Source organism: Trichomonas vaginalis, chromosome V (genome assembly GCF_026262505.1).
Source record: "Trichomonas vaginalis G3 chromosome V, whole genome shotgun sequence".
NCBI lineage: Eukaryota > Parabasalia > Trichomonadida > Trichomonadidae > Trichomonas > Trichomonas vaginalis.
This window is the reverse complement of record NC_067207.1, coordinates 16,911,266-16,926,530: the sequence shown is the minus strand read 5'-3', so window position 1 is coordinate 16,926,530 and position 15,265 is coordinate 16,911,266. Positions and strand designations below refer to the sequence as shown.

Sequence of the window (15,265 nt, the reverse complement as noted above, 5' to 3'; positions counted from 1 at the left end):
TCTCTTAAAATTCTTACATCTTGTTTGCATAAAACGTGCTATATTTTTCTAAGTCGAATGGTTTTCATCTATTCTGCAACCTTTGATGGAATCTATGTTTTCATGAACGTTTCAATATACAAACTTACACGCTTCAGAAATGACACCAGTTCTGTTGTCATTTGCTAACAAAGTACTGCTGTAGTAGTTATATGGAAATACTTCTTTCGGTCCTGTTTGTAAGTTAAACATAGCAGGAAATAGTTTAAGCTTCTTATTTATAACACTGTAAGAGTCTTTTATAATAATTGCCCTTCCTTTATATAAGCCAGTTATTTGCATTGTTCGTGAACCTTTAATGATGGGAGTTCCTTTCACTTCTGTCATGTGTCTTAAGATGAAGTTTATATCATAACTGAGGTTATGGAAATATATTAAACTCTTGTCAGGAAGTCGTTCCAAAAATTCTGTTGCACAGTTCTGACCCCAAATGCTTTCACTCACTGAACCATCTTCACTGTCATAACATATGTTAAAAGCTTTATGAAAGCCATCGGTACTGCACTCAAAGTCAGCAAAGAAAACGTGCTCAGGAATGAACTTACATTTAGCTTTATTTACTTCTTTTGACTCTGCTTTCTTCTTCAGTTGTACACAATACTTTGGAGCATATGTCAAATCTTTAAATGGTGCAAGGTTCTGTTTATATAAGTCAGTCGTATATGTGAAAAGTTCTCCATAAGAAATAGGTTCAAAATATTTGCACTCCCACAATGTTTTCATAACATCCCATAACGGTGTTGTTCTATCCATGCGAACAATGTATTTACCATCTCTCTTTGTATAAATCTTCATTTGTTTCTCAATGTTCATTCCACCACACTCCTTCAAGATTTCTATATAGTTGCGAATGAAATATGTTGTCATTGGTAATCTTTCATTTAGCATGTAGTGGTCTTCAACAAGAAGTAAGTCAATAGTTCGAACAGTTTCACATTCTTTTGGTATGTATCTCTTTATTTCATTATGTCTTGAGTCATTGAAATAACCAATGGTAACATTAAATGCTATACTTGTTGCGTCAGAAATTTCTTGTACTTTACTTTGAGGAAAGTCTCTAACACGAATGACTTCTCTCATGTGGTCAATAGTCTCTCCATCTACTCCAGCCTGAATGCAAGCATAAACGAAACAATTGTCTTCTGTCATAAGTGTTGCAGTTCTTTTGTTCAGTTCATTGAAGATTTGGTAGCGTTCAAGATTTATAGGTAATGTGCAAAGATACTTCCAGAACTGACCGCTTCTCTTCTTATAAAACTTCTTTTCACCATTATCTTTCCAAAAGCTTTCTATAAGTGCTGGGTTTCCTGTTTGCTTAAGAGCTTCCAAAATGGCTTTCTGGTCATTTGTCAGTGTGCTTTCATCTCTATATGGTCGCTTCTGTGGCTTTCCTTTCTTAACATCTGACATCGTTAAGCCTTCATATTCTGTTAAATCATACATCTTTATTTCGGTAAGATTCTTTATGTTTGTCAAGAAGAAGTCATAGTGCATTTCAACAATACCTGCAGCATTTGCTTCTATCTCTGATATAAAGTTCTCCTTCAAGAGCTGATGTAGTAATGTTCCAATATTATTGAGGTTTAACGTAGAACATTCATACTTTCCACCAAGTTTATAACATACCATCCATCTTTGTTGGGAGTTTATTTTAATCTTCTCTAAGAGTCTCATGAAAACCTTACCGAAATGTTTGTGTAAGTAGTCTCTGTTTGGTTCATCTAAAGCTTCGATGTTAAAGTCAATGAGTCTATTGCCTGACTTCACATTTCTCTTCCTATTCTCTTCATCTTTCTTTAACCATCTCTCACCTTCTTTTGGTTTGTCGTCAATGGAACGAATGACATCGTTAGCTTTGCGAACTTGTTCTATAGCACTTTTAAACATCTCTCTTCTCTGTTGTTTCAGTGTGTCGTCTCTTCTTCTTGTTTCACCAACGTTCGCATTTGTTATGTCAAACATCTCACGCCTTACTTCATGAGGTACTGAACGTCTATGATATAAGTCAATAGCAATGTCATTTAAAGGAAATGTTTTGTTATTAATGTAATCATGAATTCTATCATAACTTATTGCACCATTATAGTCATTGAGGATGGCAGCGAGTGCTTTTTTGTTTGTTGCGTAATGTTTTGCAACATCTATATTAGCTTCTGTAAGAAGTTGTTTTATTTCCGAGTGTTCTAACTTAGACAACTTCCGATACATCTTTAGTAGGAAATAAAAAAATATTTTTTGAAAAAATTAGATTAGATTTTTTTTAAGTTATTTTTCAAAATAATTTAATATTTTTATTTTAATGAAACACATGCAAGATTGCAAGTTCTTTTCATACAATGCTCTCGCTACTGCCATCAAGAATGAGTTCAATAATGCTTCAAATGTTAATGTTATCTTTAACAAGAAGTTTGTGAAAGAATCTAAGTTTGGTCAGTATGTCAGACCATTAGCTATCGTCATTGACCGCAAACGTTATACTTCACAAGAGTTAGCAGTAGTTTTGAAACAAAAGAGTTTCTTCGTCAATGTCAAAGATACTCATTATACTGTTATAAAGAACTCTAACATTGACTTCTTCAGTATTGCTTTAAATCTTTCCGAACAGAAAGAATATAAGAAGGGTGAAACAAATGTGAAATATTATCCTTCATCTCTGAAGACAATAACGAACAAAGATGTTATACAGAAATTCTTACCAAAGGTTGAAGAAGCTTCTATTGACATTGACGAAGAAAGTGAAATGGTTGAAGAAATAGACCCTGAAGCTATTTAAGCAAAAATATATTTTTGGTTAGTCTTCATATGGATATTTTACAACAATTCCCCAATGTATAAACTTTTCATACGCTTTTTCATAAGCTTTATATACCTTCAGAAATTTTGCATAATCTTTAGAAGCATTTAGATATTGTTTAAATGCTTTGTATGTCTTCAGAAATTTTGCATAATCTTTTACATGTTGTTCGTTCTCTTCTTCTGTCATGAGTTCCGAATATTCTAAATTCATGTTCTTTCATATGAGATAAAATTTTATAAAAAAATAAAATTAGCTTAGATTTTTTTATTCTTCCTCTTTGAAGTTGTCGAAATATTCTGTTATCTTTTCCTTCAGTAGCGGTAAGTCTTCTTTGAAGGTAAGTATTGTACAACCTTTGATGTCATAGTGTGTTTGAGGAAGAGTATTTTTGACAATTTCCTTTATTTGCTCATTCGGTGTCATTGAAATCGGTAAGTTTTCACGATAGAACCAGTTTCTGTCAGATTTGTAAATCTTAGCAAGGTCGTAAAAGCTTTTGTTGTTTCTTCTGACTAAATGCAACATAACCATATCTCTATCTTCTTCTTTCTCCAACTCTTCAGCGTAAATCATATACTTATAACTCTTTTCCTTTCCTTTTGGTACCGAACGTGGTATTCTTTTCTGTATGCTTTTGTCTTTGGATTCAATGACTTCATCTTTTGCTTGAAGTTTCTTTTCCATCTCTCCACGTTCTGCTTTATATAGTTCATCTAACATCATGAAAATATAACAAGCATAACGAGGTGAAGCCCACATTGCTACAGCATTTACAAGAAGTCTATGAACATAATAACCTTTCAAACCAGGTGCCAAATTCTTGCGATTTTCGTACGGAATCTCTTCCCTCGGTTTTCCGAGGGAAGCAATCATATGAGGAAATTCTTCTAAAAGTTCTTTTGCCTGTTGGTTTTCAAACCAATGATATGCTTGCTTTGTAGAAAGAAGAGCATTCATTATACTTTGCATTTGGTACATGTCATCTTTGACTGAACGAATGAGTCTCAATTGTTTGTTATACTGTATGTATTCGTATTCTTCATTTATGGCTTCATGAACGATAGCAGTTGTTGTGTTCTCTGTTGTTGACATATCTGTCTTTACATACAAAATAAAAAAATAAATAAAAATAAAATTAGCGTTATTTTTTCTATCTTTCACAAAAGACCAAAAATAAACGCTTTACATGTATTTTTCAGCAACTTCGTCAAATAATTTTATAGCTTTATCTATCTCATCTACTTCAAACGTTTCTTTACCTTTTATGGGAGCACCATACATTTTCTCAAACTTTTCGAGTAGTTCTGTTTCTGCGGCTCTCATATCATTAACGAACACAACCGTGACTCTATTGACTGTAGAGTCATATCTTTGAGTTATATTATATGTCCTTCCTATCTTATATCTTTTTGTGTTGAAGTCCTTCGGTTTCTGAACGATGTAAAGTAAGCCTTCACTGCAACGTTCCGTATCGAATGAACCTAAGTTATGAAGTTATATCCAACAACTGGGTCAATCCATAACAAAACTATTGGTATAAGACTTTTGTCGATGAGATATGCTGTAGTTCCATAGAATCTTACTGATATCATAAGCTCAGGATTTCTTGTCAAAATTTTCTGAGTTGAAGCATTTCTAACCCACTCGTGTGTTTTCTTTCCAGATGGAGATATAATGTCTGACAAAGAATATTTGTTGTATTTCTTTGAGTATCTTACGTTTAAATCACCTATTCTAACCAATTTGGTGTCATTGTCTATCTTTCTAACTGTTTCAAACTCAATGTTTGACATATATGTCTTTACATACAAAATAAAAAAATAAATAAAAATAAAACTAACTTTATTTTTTCTATCTTAAGGAAATTCATGATTTTTGTTGCTGAATTCAATAAAAATATATTTTAGGGTAGATGGTTAGATCTAACCTCATTTCTACCCTCTTTTCTACCCCAGTTATTTTATAAGCGTTTCACATGGTAAACGTTATGAATTCGTGAGACTTTAAACAGTTTTGTAGCTTCTATTTCTTCTTTTAGTACATCGAATGTTTTAACAATGCCGAAAGTTTCTTTATACTTCTTCTTGACGTCAGATAGAAGGAAATCGTCAGCAGTTGGATAGTTTTTGTTCAGAAATTCTAACATGTCCATTTTATCTTCTGCTGGTTTTTCTGCTTCTTTCTTTAAGTCTGCATAGTCGTTTCTCATACGTTCTATCTCTTTGACGGAGTAGTTATATTTCCTCATTGCTGCTTTACATTTAGAACATTGCGGGTTCATTTTTGCGTTATACATTGAAATAAAACCAGCTAAAACAACTAAAGCGTCAATTGCTCTCTTCATCTCAAACATAGCGGGTCTTATTTGTTTGTTCCATACTTTGCCTCTTCTATCTTTATCTCTTATCTGCCATACACATTCAGCAACTAACGAAACAAAGTTGTCGTAGGTCTTAAATTCTTCAGATTTATATATGTCAGAAACATTCTTATATACCATATCGCAATCTTTGTCCATAACCTTATGGTTGCAATGAAATCCTAGAAACTCATAGTTTACCTTACGAATGAACTTCTTTATTTCTACTGAGTCAGTTGCTTTGACTTCTATTTCGTCGAATTCAGGAATAGTTAGTTTTTGTTGTTGGATTTCAGGTAGTATAGGTAAATGGTCGATGAGGTCCTGCATTTCATAAAGATACTGTTCATTTGTTTCATCTTTCGCACTACAGTCTAAATTACTTGTTAAAAGTTCTTGCTTTATCTTCTGGATTTCTGTTTCAAAAGTATATGAAGAAGGAATGAAGCTTTTCATCTCTACTAACATAGATGTTGGATTCATGACTAACGAGTTTGGTGCTGTTGTTTGAATTGTTGTTGTGCCGATTGTTGAAATCATGTCTTTTATACAAAATAAAAAAATAAAAAAAATAAAACTAACTTTATTTTTTATTTCGGGAAAATTCATGAAAATTCAAGAGGGTAGAAATGAGGGTAGAAATGAGGGTAGAAATGAGGGTAGAAATGAGGTTAGATCTAACCATCTACCCGACATTCTCGTCAATACAAAAATGACACTTTTTCATTAGATAACTGTTATTTTTTGACGAAGTGAAGATTGACACTTCGTCAAAAAAAATCCCTGAAAATCCTGAAATCATGTCTTTACATACAAAAATACAAAATAAATAAAATAAAACTAACTTTATTTTTTATTTCGGGAAAATTCATGAAAATTCAAGAGGGTAGAAATGAGGGTAGAAATGAGGTTAGATCTAACCATCTACCCTAAACATTATTTTTGGTCATGGACTTCGTCCTCGCCGCTTCGGTCTGAAAGACCTCAGGACTCAAAGAGTCCGTTTGCGTCTTTATGTTAAAATAAATGGTACCATTAATGATATCATGACTGTTCTCGTTCATGTCTGATTTACATCCAACGAAAAAGTTTAGAAGAATTTTCTTATTCTTTCTGGCATATTTTTGTCTTTCCAGTACTCCCGCTCTAATGGTCCCAGATGTGTTGGTTTAGATTCTCTCAAGTTCTTAGATGGTATAACATCTTCAACGCCTCCTTCATATCTTACTTTATAAGTGTCATCGTTTATGTTGTAGCCAAGTATTTCAATAACCACTCCTCGCTTTGCTTCGTCAATGGTTTCAGCAAGTTTGCCATTACTACTTTCGACTAATTTCTGACGAGGATAAAGTGCAATAGAGTCGTCAGCAGCTTTTATAAGATATCCATTACCTTGCGTAGAGTCTACGATATAATAGTTTCTACTTAACCTTAAACGTTTCTTTGTCAACGGTTTGTCGTCAAGAACTACACGAACTTTTGTACCAGGAATGAGGGTAAATTGTGTTGAATTTCTGATATTTTGTGTTTGACTTCGTTTCTTTTGTATATACTTTTCTTCTTGTTGTTGTGTCATTGAATTTGGTGTATGTCCTGTTGTAGAATGTGTTGAGGAATTATATACTTCGAGAAAATGTTTCATTGTTTCTTCGGTAAAGTCTCGCTCTTGGTTTAAATCTCTGAGAGTCCTTATGAAGCGGTTTATGATGCCGAGTATGTTATGGTTATGGTCTTCAGTAGTGTAGTGAGTTATGTTATGCTTAATGAGAAAATCTGTGATTTCGTTGCTGAGGTATGCACTGTCTTGGTCTGATGTTAAAGTACTTGGGCTATGTTCTGCTACAAACTTTTGTAAAACTCTTAACACTTCACGAGTTCCTTTATTTTTCATTGGATATGCATATGCTTTACGAGTGTTAACATTAATGAAGATGAGGAATGGTTTATGTCCTCCTTTTCTGCTTTGAATGAGAGTGTCAAATTGGTATGCGTCGGGAGTGATGGAGTAAATTGGTAAAAAGTAGTCGTAAGGGTTTATTTTTGTTTGATGTACAACATTTTTGTCAAAGAACTTTTTCACTTCAGCTCTGTTAGTAAATCCCCGACTCTTTGCAGCTTCATTGAACTTCTTAAATGACCTCCATGGATGTTGTTCGAATACTTCTTTCAAGCTCATTTATGTAAAGTTAAAGATTTCATTCAAGACGGTAAGCCTTGACACAAAGGTCTGGGCTCAAGCGCGTTCATTCAACGCGGTACCATGCGAATACAGTCATAAATGGTGGCATATAATCTGCACCCGAGCCTGTTGGATTTGTTGTGAAAGTATGGACATGATTTCCTCCTGGTTCAGTTGGTCGAAAAGTCTTTTTTGCTGCATTGTTATAAGATGGAGATAAAACATCATTGCCAGCTTCATACTCTGAGTTGTATAATGGGTGGTCTCTTAATGAGTGGCTATGGTCGCCAGAAAAGTTTGTAGTTCCTGTATGAGTGTGCGGTGGAAGGTTTGCTTCTGTAATTTTCTTTGAACCACCCGTTTGCTTTGAAGAGTTAGCACAGTATAAGAATTTGTCTACAATCTGCTGCCATGTACCAAAACCTAAAACTGTTTCTGGATTTGTTGAGTTCATTGACGTATAAATAGAGCCTATAGGATATAATGTTTGAAGTATTTCAGTCTTTAATGTTTGAAGCTCTGTTTTATCTGCTTTCTTGTCTAACATTGCGGGTAGTTCATATGCTTCAAAGTTTCTGGCATGACTTTCAATATTCCTGCAACTCTTATCTAAATTGTTTAGTGTATCTTTTACGCTTGTACTTGGATTCTCTAAAGGTGCACTTGAACCAAGGTCAAAGTTCAATATTACATCGTCTACTCTAACAGTAGTGAAGGATTTATGTGTATGGTTCTTGTCGGCTTTACTGTCTAACATTGATGGTAGTTCATATGCTTCAAAGTTTCTGGCATGACTTTCAATATTCCTGCAACTCTTATCTAAATTGTTAAGAGTATCTTTTACGCTTGTACTTGGATTTTCTAATGGTGCACTTGAACCAAGGTCAAAGTTCAATATTACATCGTCTACTCTAACAGTAGTGAAGGATTTATGTGTATGGTTCTTGTCGGCTTTCTTATCTAATGTAGCTTGAAGTTCATTTATATCGGAGATGTTGTGTTTATGAGATTTCAAAACTTTGTTCATTGCTTCGAGTTCATCTTTGTCAGCTTTACTTTTAATAGCATCTTCAAAAGTTATTTTTGCCTTAACTCTCAAAGTAAATCTTGGTTCAACTAATACACCGTTAACAAAGAAGTATGAAGCATAAATTTCATTGTTATAACCAAATGCTTCTGGTGCTTTACCTGTGTCATACTGTACAGTACAGCTTATGTCATAACCTTTAGCACGAATGTATTTATATCTTCTTTCATTAACATTTTTTGTCTTCGCTTCATCACTTCGTGTTAAATATCCATGGTAGTCCGTTATAATCTGTTCGTCTGAAGTTATATAATGAACGTGGTTCTTGTCCGCTTTACTATTTAATGTAGCTTGAAGTTCATTTATATCGGAGATATTGTGTTTATGAGATTTCAAAACTTTGTTCATTGCGTCAAGTTCATTTTTGTCCGCTTTACTATTTAATGTAGCTTGAAGTTCATTTATATCGGAGATATTGTGTTTATGTTCTTTATCTGCTTTTTCGGCTAATTTCTCTTCTATCTCATTTATTTCAAGTTCATGCCTACCACCACCTCCCGAAGAAGTATTTTTCTTCAGCTCTTGAAGAACGTCCACTTCGCCATCTTTGGTGTCAATAATGAGACTTTGTGTTAAAACCTTTCCTGTCTTAATGGATGTTTGTAAAACTTCTTCTTCACCGTGTTCGGGGTCATGGTCGTCATCATATCTTGTGAAATCAGAGATGTTGTCATACATTAAGCATATCTGTCTCAAAAGTTCTGCTATTTGAAACTGGAACGAAAGATATACAGAACTTTCATCATCTCCTAAAGTCAAGTCTGCTTTCTTAAGTATTTCTTGAATGTATGCAATGAGAACAGAGTACCTTGGAAAATATTCGAACAATATTTCATTAGCTGTTGGTTTTGGTGGTTCTTCTGGAGTTTCTGTTGTTTCAGTTCCTTCTGTAGGTTCTGTTGGAGTTTCTGCATCTCTTGACTTCAATGCTCTTGCTCTCAAAGACCTAAATGTTAGAGCACCGGGTTTTACAAAGGACTTTATAAATGCTTTAATAGTTCCTGGTAAGTTATTGTTAGCATTAAGTAAGTTCCTTATGCTTCCATCATGTACGTCCATAGCACTATGTAAAAAATCTATACTTTTCTTGTAGTCAGCAATAGACTGACTGTGATTTTTTAAAGATTTGTCAATACCTTTAAGCCAATCTTCATGCATGTCTGATACTGAGCCAAGAATATCATTTGCTTCCTTTAGTGTATTTTGTGCTTGTCGTAAAGTATCCAATCCCGTACGTGCATTGTTTGCTATACGTCTTACAGTATCTATTTGACTCCTTGTTTCTTGCATCCAACCAGATAAAGTTTTAATAGTATCCGAACCATTTGAAATGAAGTTCAAAGCATTTTTAACGTCATTTAAAACTTCTTCACCAAGTACTGCCCATATCTTTCCGATTTGGTATTGAAGAACTCCATATGAAGCAGCTGTTAAACCAGTATTTATAAGGTCCCATATCCATGATTTAGCAGTTTTTCCATCCTTTCCATCCTTTCCATCCAAACCGTTTTCGCCTTGAGGTCCTTGATTCCTTGAATTCCTTGTATTCCTTGTATTCCTTGTGGTCCTTGTGGTCCGGTGTCACCCTTCTCTCCTTTCAGTTCATCTTTATGTTCGTTATAATATTCTAATGTCATAAGGTGTACATCATTACTGCTACCAGCAACGCCAAGAATTTGTTTCTCATTCATGACTAAATTCTTTAAGCATTTAATGTTGTCGTCAAATCGAAAGCTCTTTAACAATTCAATGAGAACATTTAATACTTTCACTAATGAGGCATCTACTGTAGAATTTATATATTGCACCGTTCCATCATTTATGATAGGAACTTTACTTATTGTAATGAATGGGTCATAAGTGTTAAAAGTATCGAAATCAATGACTTTTTTAGTTTTTCCATCGTCAATGACTAAATCATTGCCTTCAATGGTTAAAGTTGAGTTTTCGTTTACTAGTTCATGTGCTCTTCTTGCTTCATTTGTTTCATACGCATATGCAGCAATAGTCATATTTTAATGAGAATAAAATGTTGTTCTATTTGCAAAGTACAGACCCAAACGAATACGGGACAGTAAAGCTACAAACAAACTTAGGTCTTCAGAATGAAGCGCTTGCATTCAGAGTTGTTGACTTCAATACTATCGCAACTTTTGTCATAACAGATGAAACAGATTTCATAGAGATTGAAATAGATGACAAAAGAAGTTTTATAACATTTCCTAACAGAGCAGAGTATAGAATAGATAAAATTGCTGGAGTCATAGATACTCTCATAAATGAAGAAACTATTGACAACATAGATGTCGAACTCTCTTCTGAGGGAACATTGAAGTTCAGTAGCAAGAAAGAGTTCAAGATAACACGAATGAGTCATAGAGTTCAACTTCTTTTAGGAGCATACCATATGACATTTCCTTTGAAAAGTGTTGACAAAACGATTGAGATGAAATCTGTTCCATACGTATGTTATGGCAATTGTTTATACATTGAGTCTAAAATAGCTAATGTCACAGGTATTTCAGGAGTTAATAGTAAAGGTTCAGTAGAATATAAGTCTTTCTGTTATGCAGTCAATTCAATGTTCATTCCAAACGTTCCTGTCATAGCAACTCATTTAGGTAAATGGGTTCGCATTAGTCCTCATAATTTGAAAGACATGCAATTCAGACTTGTTGACTTTCAAGGAGAGCCTGTAGAACTGAAGGCACCAGTGCGAATGACTGTTGAAGTTGACTTTTTAGAAAATATTAAATGCAACAGCTTACAAGAGAACTCAGAGCTAAAAATATAAAGTATGAATGTTATGTATTAGGTCATGAACTTTGGTTGTTGCTGTTTGATGAAACAAATGAGTTAGTTATGTCAGTCAAGAGAACAGAAAAATATTGTGTTAGTGAAAACTGCACCAAGTCAATAAGATTAGGTTTGCATTATGAAGATGAGTTCGATACTGTTGAAGAAGTTTTGGATAGATATTACAAATTGCTTTAATTTACTAAAACATATTTCAAGCAAAGTTTATATTCTGTTGAAAGTTTTGTATACTCGTTCGAATATTTATACTTAAACTCAACTCCTGTAGTTCCTGGTGTTTCAATGATGCGGATGTTACCTATTTTCATGAATAGTGGAGTTTGACCACAGCATTCGATTTCAGGGTCGAGATAGTCAATGACACATTGTTTCCCTGTTATTCGTGATATAACATTTTCAAGGTCCTCCTTTGTTAGAATTATTTGGTTCTTGCTTATAAGATTTGTCAAAAGCTTCTTATCGTCTTTGAGTAAAATTGTTTGGTATAACTGAAGAAGGTAATGGTCTACGTTATCTGAAGGATTTGTTTGAACATTTGTGTAAGGGTTGTCGTTGGCTTCTCTTGAAAGAATTTGGTCCAGTGGTGGATACTCTAACTTAACATCTGATGTAGCGTTAGCGTTTGAAGCTGTGTTTAAATTCACGGATTTCAGCTCTGGTTCTTTTTCTTTCAAACACTCTGAACTATAGTTCTTTATGACAATATTGTTTGTCGTTCGTGAGTCAACATTTGATGTTGGTTCAATTGGAACATTAACGGCACCAGCTAAGATGGATTTGCTTCTCATTTCATATAGAATAAAAACCTTTTATATGTATGAAATGAACAATATACTCGACAAGGGTTTGAATGTAAAGCTAACGAATGAAAATATTGTTGAATTCACTGAGACAGGAGCTGTGTATAAAGATGTAGAACTACTGAACAAAAGAGCTAAGGGAAGAAGCAGGAACATGAACAAAGGGTGGAAGCCTATAAAAATTTATGTCAATGATGGCTCAGGAGGTTCAAACATAAAGTATGCAGAAAGTTATAGAGTTTATGCTCTCAAAGGTGAAAAGCCTTCATTTAAGAACAGCTATTCTAACGCATATCCTCAAAAGTAACGATGGAAAGTGGATGATATGAATGACAGCAAAAATATTAACAGAAATGGCGACAGAGATGCATGGAATTTGTTTACCATCAGTCAATTGAAGGTTAAACTTTAAAACAATGTTGGTCGTTCCCATGGAATATTTTTGACTTTAATGGTATTAGTCATGATATGAATCTCAAGGTATGAACGAGGAGAGATGAGAGACTTATATGCTTCCCAAATTTCTTCAAAAGGTAATGTTATACCTGACTGTTTCCAAATGAGTTCAATATCATAGCGTGAGAAACCTTGAAAGATAACGAAGTCAGTTATGAGACGTTTTATGTTTAAAGCAAGGAAACGCCATGTTTGCATAAGTATTGCTACAGTTAAATGGTAATGTCTGACTTTAGTTATGATGTTAGCTAATGGTGAGTCAGGCTTTGACACTAAACCTTTTCCGGCGAAGTCGTCACAAACGAGCAGAGTGTTTGAAGGATACTTTTTGAAGGGGTATTTTGAAAGTTTTGATAGAATGTAGTTTGTCAGTCGTTTCATATCGTAAACTCCTGAGTACTGACGTAAGTGGTGTTTGTCAATAATTCTTTCCATCTCTTCTGAAGTCTTTTGCATTCCTGACTGTATAAATTCAACAATGGCATAATATTTCCTCTTACGTCGAATGTAACGTTGAAGAAATTCAATGAGTTCACTGTCTGGAACTTTAACGACAGAGGCTTGAACTTTTGACATAAATGTTTTCGCTGTTGAATCCATAGAGTCTGAAGTTGCTGATATAATGATTTGGTCATAGTAAGAGTCGTTTCCTAAACGCTCTGTTATGAGTATATGACGAATGAGGTTAAATGTCTTACCTGAACCCATCTTTCCACAATAGAAATAAACACCATTTGAACAGAACTCATAGTCCTTACTGAAAGGAAGAATGAGAGAAGAGTTAAGTTTGTCTGTAGTTTCATTCATGTCTTCATCTACGTCATGTATTAAATGCTTCATTTTATCTCCATTAAAAATGCAAGTCAGAAATATTCAGAATATAGCACCGAGTCTAACTGACAAGAGTATAAAGATATACTATGAACACGTTATGATGAAACCTACCAAAATTCAAGAAAGTCAGTATACTTATGAATATCCAAGACACTGGGTAGAGTATGTAGGAGGTGAGAAAGCTATTGAAATCAGACAGGTTCGAAGTATTCCAGCAGGAAGAACAATATTATTGAAGAACTTTAATGTTTTGAGATATAATGATGAAACAAAGAAGCAAGATAGTTTCCCTGTTGCTGTGTATGTGAACTTAGATACAGGAGATGACATGAAAGTTTTTAACACAAAGCTTCAAATGGTAGTGAGAGAACAACTGACTGCGGAAGGACATCCATTACCTTCAGAAGTTACCATAGCATATAATTTTGAAACAAACTCAATAGATTTTAAAGTCGTCTCTGCAAAGAAGTCAGGATTTACATTTAATGAAGCAGATGTCTATTCGAATGAAAACTTCAAAGCTATTGCATGGTTAGATAATGACGATTGCTTTAAGAAAATATTTAAATACAGTGACTCAAAGATGTCAATAGATGACCTTCGTGGAATGTTACCATCGACGTTTACAGTTGAAGGTTCAGCAGGATTGCTTACAAGATTGTCAATTGGTGGCATTTGGTCTCGTGAGAACATTGTTATAAAATCCAGTATAAGTGAATTTGCTGAAGAATCTATATTATGTCTTTCAAACTACATGTATTCGCCGCCGAAGCATTATAGTATAACAAACTTTGTCAGTAAGTTTAACATAAGACTTGTCGAACCTTCTTCAATGAAAGATGTTGTGCTACCTAAAGATGGAAAGGATGGACTCATTATTGAAATGATTTTAATTGCATATTAAATGAGCTTGTTCTTGAAGGTCATTCATGATGAAATAACTGTTGTAGAAGATGTTAGCAATTGTTCAGACATTTTGAAGCGTATAGATGAGATAAGAAAGAAGTTAGATAGACCGCAAAGCGGTGAGAACGCTTATGTTTCATTGACTTTCTCCAGTAACGAGAACTTTTATGAGATAATATTGAAGAGAGATGATTTTAATATGGTGTAAATGGTAGCTTGGGCAGCTTTAGGCGCAATGGGAACAAAAGCATTAGCATTTGGAGCAAAAGCACTTGGAGCTTATGACGCAGTAAATAAAATGAGTGGAGGAAGGGTTTCAAGACATTAGATGCAAATAAAGGGAAGATTGGAGGCTGGGTTGCAAAGAAGTTAAGATTAAATAAAATAGGGCTCATAAATAAAGCATCCAATTTGGTTGCGACTGAGTCAGAAAATGCTTTAGGAAAGGACGACGAGTTTGCAAAACACGCAAAAGACTTTAATGACCAGATGAAAGGTGAAACAATGCATTTAAATAGATTCGATGGAACTAAAGAAAATGTTTCTTCTCCACCAGTAGTTCTTCCGTATGGTCCCTATGGAATGTATGGAAACCCTTATGAACGACCATTTGACCCATTGACTGGTGGAAGTAACTGGTATCATTACGGCCGAAGAAGAAAGACAGTCAAGTTGGAGACAGACGTGAAGAAAGCAACTAAAAAGAAACCAAGGAAGAGAGTTATAAAGCAATGAATTCAACAGGGTAGAAATGAGGGTAGAAATGAGGGTAGAAATGAGGTTAGATCTAACCTTCTACCCTAAATTTAAATGGATGTTTTCATACGTGTGGGAGTGGTGATATCATTAATTTTTAAGTTTATTTTTTATTTTATTTTTATATAAATGACGAAAACTATTGAGATAACAGAGAAAAAAACATAGCACACATTTGCACACATTTTGACACTTTTTCTGACAAGCATCATTCAAATTTGAAGAAAAACCTCTA

General features: G+C 34.2%; 6 protein-coding genes and 3 pseudogenes across 9 annotated transcripts, besides 4 other annotated features; 2 read left to right on the top strand and 7 right to left on the bottom strand.

Annotated features, from left to right (window-relative positions):
* Positions 1–15,183: part of a mobile genetic element that runs on past the window's edge.
* Positions 1,311–2,247, bottom strand: TVAGG3_0350990 (organellar and viral DNA polymerase type B; the record flags this gene model as incomplete). The annotated part of the gene is made up of 1 exon (XM_051231096.1): positions 1,311–2,247. A coding segment is annotated over one exon (937 nt), but the record flags the coding sequence as incomplete, so codon positions are not given.
* Positions 2,339–2,812, top strand: TVAGG3_0350980 (uncharacterized protein; the record flags this gene model as incomplete). The annotated part of the gene is made up of 1 exon (XM_051231095.1): positions 2,339–2,812. One exon carries the CDS (start codon positions 2,339–2,341, stop codon positions 2,810–2,812), a length of 474 nt encoding a protein of 157 aa, XP_051100825.1.
* Positions 3,101–3,928, bottom strand: TVAGG3_0350970 (KilA, N-terminal/APSES-type HTH, DNA-binding family; the record flags this gene model as incomplete). The annotated part of the gene is made up of 1 exon (XM_051231094.1): positions 3,101–3,928. The coding sequence occupies one exon, from the start codon at positions 3,926–3,928 to the stop codon at positions 3,101–3,103; it is 828 nt and encodes a 275-aa protein (XP_051100824.1).
* TVAGG3_0350960 (organellar and viral DNA polymerase type B) lies at positions 4,797–5,735 on the bottom strand (the record flags this gene model as incomplete). Its single annotated transcript, XM_051231093.1, has 1 exon — positions 4,797–5,735. One exon carries the CDS (start codon positions 5,733–5,735, stop codon positions 4,797–4,799), a length of 939 nt encoding a protein of 312 aa, XP_051100823.1.
* On the bottom strand, positions 6,283–6,837 carry TVAGG3_0350950 (annotated as a pseudogene). Its single transcript has one exon. A coding segment is annotated over exon 1 (555 nt).
* TVAGG3_0350940 (keratin-associated protein family) lies at positions 7,439–8,401 on the bottom strand (the record flags this gene model as incomplete). Its single annotated transcript, XM_051231092.1, has 1 exon — positions 7,439–8,401. The coding sequence occupies one exon, from the start codon at positions 8,399–8,401 to the stop codon at positions 7,439–7,441; it is 963 nt and encodes a 320-aa protein (XP_051100822.1).
* On the bottom strand, positions 9,441–10,473 carry TVAGG3_0350930 (annotated as a pseudogene). Its single transcript has one exon. A coding segment is annotated over exon 1 (1,033 nt).
* Positions 11,452–12,066, bottom strand: TVAGG3_0350920 (uncharacterized protein; the record flags this gene model as incomplete). The annotated part of the gene is made up of 1 exon (XM_051231091.1): positions 11,452–12,066. One exon carries the CDS (start codon positions 12,064–12,066, stop codon positions 11,452–11,454), a length of 615 nt encoding a protein of 204 aa, XP_051100821.1.
* TVAGG3_0350910 lies at positions 14,588–15,009 on the top strand (annotated as a pseudogene). The gene has a single exon. A coding segment is annotated over exon 1 (422 nt).
* Positions 15,010–15,183: a terminal%2Cinverted (terminal inverted repeat of Maverick-1B transposon ID:TVAGG3_0350900).
* Positions 15,184–15,265: part of a mobile genetic element that runs on past the window's edge.
* Positions 15,184–15,265: part of a terminal%2Cinverted (terminal inverted repeat of MuDRx-1_TV_TvPhantom-3 transposon ID:TVAGG3_0350890) that runs on past the window's edge.